Source organism: Diplotaxodon limnothrissa, linkage group LG15 (genome assembly GCF_057381915.1).
Source record: "Diplotaxodon limnothrissa isolate DT_005_m linkage group LG15, D_limnothrissa_male_GT1.1, whole genome shotgun sequence".
NCBI classification, from domain to species: domain Eukaryota; kingdom Metazoa; phylum Chordata; class Actinopteri; order Cichliformes; family Cichlidae; genus Diplotaxodon; species Diplotaxodon limnothrissa.
The window spans coordinates 27,694,813-27,701,639 of NC_140610.1; the positions used below are offsets into that span (position 1 = coordinate 27,694,813).

At 48.3% G+C, this 6,827-nt stretch overlaps 1 protein-coding gene across 1 annotated transcript; it reads right to left on the reverse strand.

The window, feature by feature from the left end:
• Nucleotides 1-2,048: 2,048 nt before the first annotated feature.
• On the reverse strand, nucleotides 2,049-6,501 carry LOC146617683 (kunitz-type protease inhibitor 1-like). Its single transcript, XM_085372962.1, has 10 exons — nucleotides 6,105-6,501; nucleotides 4,799-4,959; nucleotides 4,338-4,479; nucleotides 3,572-3,742; nucleotides 3,457-3,492; nucleotides 3,250-3,378; nucleotides 3,114-3,164; nucleotides 2,867-3,037; nucleotides 2,305-2,367; nucleotides 2,049-2,230 (listed from the first exon to the last, which is right to left on the reverse strand). Exons 1-10 carry the CDS (start codon nucleotides 6,499-6,501, stop codon nucleotides 2,049-2,051), a joined length of 1,503 nt encoding a protein of 500 aa, XP_085229088.1.
• Nucleotides 6,502-6,827: the final 326 nt, after the last annotated feature.

Sequence of the window (6,827 nt, forward strand, 5' to 3'; positions counted from 1 at the left end):
AGAAGGTCAGGGTTAGTTGAAGTAAACCTGCTAGGGGGCAGGTTAGCTTCACGGAGTGTGTCGTCATAGTAACTCACTCAGAATTAATCTAAACTCGCTTTGTGAAACCGAAAACCCAGAGTTTTCGTTAACTCAGGGTATACTTACTCAGAGTTTGCACTAAACCGGCTTTCTGAAATAGGGCCCAGGGGTCCGTTCTTCGTACCGCTTACTACATCCAAGATCAAATGACACATCCAAGATCATCGTGGCAACTTTGAGCTCGCTATTCCGGTTCTCCGAACACACCTGTTGTTGACGATTAGTACAGCTGGATGAAGTAATGTGAGATCACTGGGTGGCTTAACAGGGGCTACGCATCAATAGTAGAAACATTGATCGGCAACCCTTTGATTGGTCGGCGAATCAAACGGTTGATTCTTGCTCAATCAAGAGCAAGAATTCTTGATTGAGGGATTTCAGGAGTTTCAGAGTTTAATTAAAACGCAAGGGAACACTGCAAAGGCTGCAAAAGCAAGGAGAGAGGGCTGGCAGAAAGTTGCTGACAAATTAAACTCGTAAGTAATTTATTATATTACATTATATCATATTATATTATATCATATTATATTATATTATATCCTCTTTCACATTAGAGCCACAACAGGACCCACTAGAACATGTGAACAAGTAAAAGTGAAATATAACAATATTCTACAGCATGGTAATATTTATCACTTATATTGCTTTTAGTCTCTTGGAAAGAGACCCTGAAATAATCTGTTTGTTTGTTTATAACAGCAACCAAGAAAAGGGCAGAGCAAAAAAGGACAGGTGGTGGTCCTGCACCCCCTCGTCACACCCCGGCAGAGGAGCTGGCCCTAGGGTTGAATGCCACCAGACCCATTGTTGAGGGCATCCCTGGGGGCAGCTCTTCCTTAGACCAGCAGCCTTAATTAAAATGCTTTTTGTACTTTGACATTTATTGACATCGTGGGTTTTTTTGTGTGTAGTTTTACATAACACTCCATCACTTTTACCTGTTCCCATGCAAGGGGTGACTGAAGCATGCACAGTAAGTTGGGAGATATATATATATATATAAATAAATAAATAAAAAGGATCCTGTCTATCCCGCAATATACGCTGAATTCTGAAAACTCTCCTTATCAATCTTGCACCTTCCGCAATGGGTTGCTCTCGTACAAACGGACAGGACATGGCTGCGACAGACTTCCCAAATCCGCCTTCGCTTTTATAGCCGTGGTCTCTCATCTTAATTACACGAAGTAATTTACTATTACTGCTCTAAAATATGAATTACATCTGAAATAATCAAATACATGGAATGGAATGATTAATAGTACATTTCCCTTCTTTTAGGAAATGACCTGTATGTATCTGTATGAAATCAATAAAAGAATCAAATACTGCATTATCTTTAGTTACATTGATAATATTTATTTATGGAAAAACAGTGGAAAAATATCGCTGTTGCTTTCGTATAAATGAAGCGGACATACCTGAGTGGCCGCGATCTAATCCAGTTTACATAAAGTAAGCCTGCTCCCAAGCAGGTTTACGCTTACGGATCAGTTGCTATGACAGCAAGTCCCAGATGAGCTTCGGAGAACCGAACGATCCAAGATCACGCGAAATCATCAACAATCAAATCCAGCTAACTTACTTAGCGAGGTACGAAGAACGAACCCCTGTTTAGCACCTCACAGTAAGCAGGAAGTTTGTTTTCAAAATAAAGATCACTTTTTGTTATGTCCAAACTTTATTACTACTTTCAAACTTTTATTAAAACTTTATAAGAGCAGAAGTTAAAAACCTGAGACCAACTTGGTATTTACATGAAAACTAATAAAACCTGAGACCCAGACGCTGAATTCATAAATACTGAAACACAAAGAGCAGTAAAGACGCCGCGGACAGGAAACTGACATCACCACAGAACTCCAGCGTCCCCAATAATCAATCATGAAAACAGCTGAGAAATACATTTAAAGGACACTTAAATCAAAACAAGGCAGCCGATCGTCACGGTAACGGCACGGCTGACGTCACATGGGCTTGGTGGTGCTGTTATAAACAGACGTCTCCTCCTTGGACAGTGCTTCGTGGGTGGGGCCCGTGTTGACGGGCCTGTGTGTGCGCCTCTTGCGGGCCCTCAGGAAGCAGTAGGCCAGGATGGCCAGCAGAGACAAGATGGCCACCGACAGGATCACGGCGAGCGTGATGGAACCTGTGGAGGAGGACAGTGAGGTCATGTCCTGTTTGTACTGTAGAACAGTTGAAAGCTGAGGTTAAATCTCTCACTTGAGTCGTCGTCTACTTCCTTGTCGAAGCGCTCAAACAAACCTCTGGCGAACACATCGTTCTCTGCAGGGAAAGAAGAAAAAGCAGCAGTGAGTTCCAAAACTCATAAGCGGGTGAGCCGCTCTCTCTTCCCGTTTCCTTATCTGGAAGTCAGCGAGTTTTATGAAGTTCTGCCGGAGTGCTTACATTTCTGTGCTTCAGCACAAACTGCGTCAGGTTAGCGAGAAGACGTCTGAATGACATTGTCACAGAGTCATGTGACTGCAGTGTATGTGAGCAGTTTCTGTGTGTGGAGCTCATCTCATGAGTGAAGGGTCCTAACGTTTGATTTCCCACAGACAAAAAAATCCCAATTTTTACGTTTGTGTTAGCTGGTAGCCAAGGCAACGCCACCTTCAGCCGGCCAATAGAAGCCGCTCCCGTGCTTAGCGAGACGCTCACTTTCTTTAAGTCAGAGCGCTGCAGTGTGGGTGACGCTCAGGTTGGGTTGATCTTTAATCTGCTGGAAAGCCAGCGCTCTGTTATGAAGATTAAGTGTTTGTGTGTGCGAATGTGTGTGTACCGCCGACTTCTTTGCAGTACTCTCTGCATGTCTGATCGTCTGGAAAGTTGTTTTCGTTCCCGTCACAGCCACCGTAGGTGAACTCGTGACACTTCTGGTCCAGGGGGTCATAGTACCAGCCGGGGAATTTGGCCCGGCACGGACCGGTGCGGGGAGGCTCCGTGCACTGAGCTGAGGGGGGAGGGGTTAATTAGCATGTAGCTTGTTAGCTTTGAGTATTTCTTTAACAAAGAAAATTAAAACAAACCTTTCTTCTTGTTCACATCAATGTCCAGAAGAAGGCTCAAGGTCTGATTCACTGAGGAGGAGGAGGAAGGTCAGCTACACTCAGTGTGTGTGTGTGTGTGTGTGTGTGTGTGTGTGTGTGTGTGTGTGTGTGTTACGTTGGTGGCACTGGCTCTCGTCTGATCCGTCGCTGCACTGCTTCACGTTGTCACACTCCATACTTCTGTCCAGGCAGCAGCCGTTGCCACAGGTTAGCTGATCAGGACCGCACGGCGAGCTGCACACCTCTTAAAACACACACACACGCACTGAGCATCCTGGTTGTACTGTGGAGCAGAGATGAAGAGGTGCGCTGTGGGACTGACCTGCAGCGGGCAGAGTAACACTCCTCTGCGATGACACTGTGGACAAAAATACAGAAACAGTGTTACAATAAAGGTGTGTGTCTGTGTTCATGTGTACATGTGTGCGTGTGTGTACCTGTGACTCCTCTGCAGGCAGACAGACACTCTTGTTCAGACAGGAAGTTGTTCTCGTTTCCTATACAGCCTCCGAACACAAACATCTCACAGACGCCCTTTGTGATGTTGTAACGCCAGCGAGTAAATTTTGCGCGGCACGGCCCGACCTTCACCGGAGCCTGACAGTATGCTGAGGGCGAGGACAGCGTCAGTTACATCACTTCCTGTCAGACTTTTACCTACAGAAATACAGCTGACTGCAGTGCTGAAAACAAACAGGGTGTGCCACTGTGACAACACTTGCACCATTTACTGTTTTGCAAACTCCCATTTTACGGTTTTAAAGCCCGACTCTGGTCAGAGCTGCGATCAATACAGACTCAGTGAATCACGTGACCCTGAAATCAGCTGAAAGGAAGATGTCAAATAGAATTACGTCAAGTTTCTGCTGTGAGTGTGGGGGCGTCCTCTGAGCGTGCATGAGTCAGGTAATCCAGTCTGACCAGTTTAAGAGGAGCGAGAAAACAAACACCATTCCCTCCACCAATTAGCTGACTCTGCTTCTACCACACCGTTTAACTGATCAATAACACAGTGATTCAGCCATCAGCTGATCGATAAAGTGACGATAAGTGAAGACTTCAGACCCAATAAAGTCAGACTGAGATGAAACAAACTAAACGTCCTCAAAACCTAAAATTGACCAAATTCTCTATTGACTCTGGCACAGGGCTCTGCACATGCTACAGACTTATTGTTGGAATACATATCCCATGAGCACTCACAGCTGGTCTGTTGTGGGTTAAGAACGAGGACTGTGACCTTGGCATCATCTGATTTGCCGTTGGAGTCGTTGACCGTCAGCTTGAAGACATACGAGCCTGTCTGCAGGTTGGAGAGCTGCACCTGGTCAGGATAATTGGTCTCCTGCAGAAGCCCATTCAAAAATAACAGCATTTAAAAGTGAAATGAGCTGGACTCAGTCACAGCTGAATGCTGCAGAGGGACGCTGAAGAACAATTACATTCACCTGGACACACCTGCACAGACACAAGTCCTTATTTTAACTTCCAAAAACCAAGGCAGAGTGAAAACTGGACAGATTGTGAATGAGATTTGGTGGGCTGGAAGCTGCTCTGCTGAATTTTATATTCAAAGTAGTGGATACAGTGAACTACCCGTCTGTCTCCAGGTGAAGTCTCCCTGTAACACAGAAGCCCCCACCCCCGTGCTGCAGCACCTGTACCTCTATCTTTACACTGCTGTCTCCTCTCTCCAGACTCCAGCGGTAGTCTTTAATTTTTGCGCCGCTCAGCGCCACACTCTCAGTGCCGTTGAGCATCACAGTCTCTCCAGGCTGAATGGTGACATCACGGCCTGCGTTGGCGACGGGCGGATGCTTCTTACCTGGAGACAGAGTGAGGGGGAGCTGAAGTCAGATGGATTCTGAGACAGGGTCAGAGATCACGTGCATAGAGAGGAAGCGCAGCCTGAAATGATAATAATAATGGATTGCATATATAGCGCTTTTCGAGACCCTCTAAGTGCTTTACAATTCCACTATTCATTCACTCTCACATTCACACACTGGTGGAGGCAAGCTACAGTTGTAGCCACAGCTGCCCTGGGCAGACTGACAGAAGCGAGGCTGCCAATCAAGTGAGGTGGGGGCCGGCCCGGCCAACACCAGTAGGCGGTAGGTGTCCAAGGACACAACGACCAAGACAGACAGAGCACTGGCGAGGCGTTAGTCCCACAGTTACGATGGAGGTGAGCTGGTCACAGCGTTGTGCCGGTGGCTTCAGCCACAGATAACAGGCGTCTGTGCCGTGGTTATCTGTCAGCGTGGAGGGAACATGTGACATCCTGTAACACTTAATCAGCTGATCACGGCGGTCTGAGAGAACGAAGCTGCAGATCATCTTTAACCCGCTCCTCACACAGCAGAGGAACACGCCGTCTACGCGACAGCTGCTCTTCAAAAACATTAAACAGAAGCTGTGTCCCAAAACCTAGGCCACGTCCTTCGGAGGACCCGGCCTTCGCAGTCTATGTGGGCCGGTGTTCTGGGAGTCCATCCTACCTGAAAAAACATCCTACACAATGTTTCTGTGCAGACACAGTGCATGCGCACAACACCAAACACAGAATTAACTCCTTTTTCTCTCACCCATCCAGAATACTTCTTAAGGTTATGGTTAGGATTATGGTTAGGGGTAGGGTTAGGTTTAGTCGCAAGTCACCCTCAAATTATAATGCGGGTAGGACGTTTTGTCAGAGTAGGATAGTTTCTCAGAACACCCGGTCCTGCTCCGACGAACAGGCGTGTGTGTTCTGACCTGGCGACCCTGTCGGGCTCCGAGTCTGCCCACCGACCTCCCTGCTGACACACTTGGGCCCACAGCCAATCACCCGCCTCCATCCCTCCTCTTGCCTGCATCTTCACCCCCCTGCACATGCTCAGACCTCTCTCAGCCTCCGAGAGTCCTTCTGATCCTGCTCACTGAGCAGAACTGACATCACGGAGAGTCAGTAAGCCTGAAAGTACTCACCTTCTTTCTGGGGGGCTGCCAGGTACTTCCGGTACACGGCGTCTCTGACGTAGCTCTTGTACCCGCTCTGGGTCACGAACCTGCACGCGAACCGATTCCTACGCACGCAGTTGAACAGCACGCACGTGCGGTTCTCCTCTCCGGGGACGCTCGGCTCCAGCAACGCCAGGTTGCAGTGCACTTGCCCGCAACACGCGCGCTTGCACTCGAGCTCGGAGTAGAAGCTCGCGGTGGCCAACATGACCGCGCCCTGCTTCACCGCGTCCTCCGCGTACAGCACGAAGTCCTCGTGCCCGCGCCGGAACTCGTCCTCACAGTGCGGGTCCACCGCCCCCCCGGACCGCAAGAGCGCGAAAACGAGGAGGAGGAGGGGGGAGGAAGAGGAGCGCGTGGACATGTCCGTCTGCGGTCAGTCTACGCGCGAGGAGGAAAAGACGCTCAGCTCCGATGTACCTCCTCAGGTGTGTCTCACCTGCTCTCTGACAGGAAGACAAACACCTCGCCCCGCCCCCACACAGGTGATTCTGACGCGCCGCTGACGTCAACAACAACAACAGGTGAATTTATGGATCCGACAGGAGAGCGTGAAAAACATCACACATTCAAAGATAAGTAAAGGTGATCCCACTAAGCCCAGCGTCACAGACTCTCACACAGACGTCACTCTGTCTGTGACGCTGGGTTTAAGAAACAAGAGCTCAGTTAAAAACATGTTTATCGCCA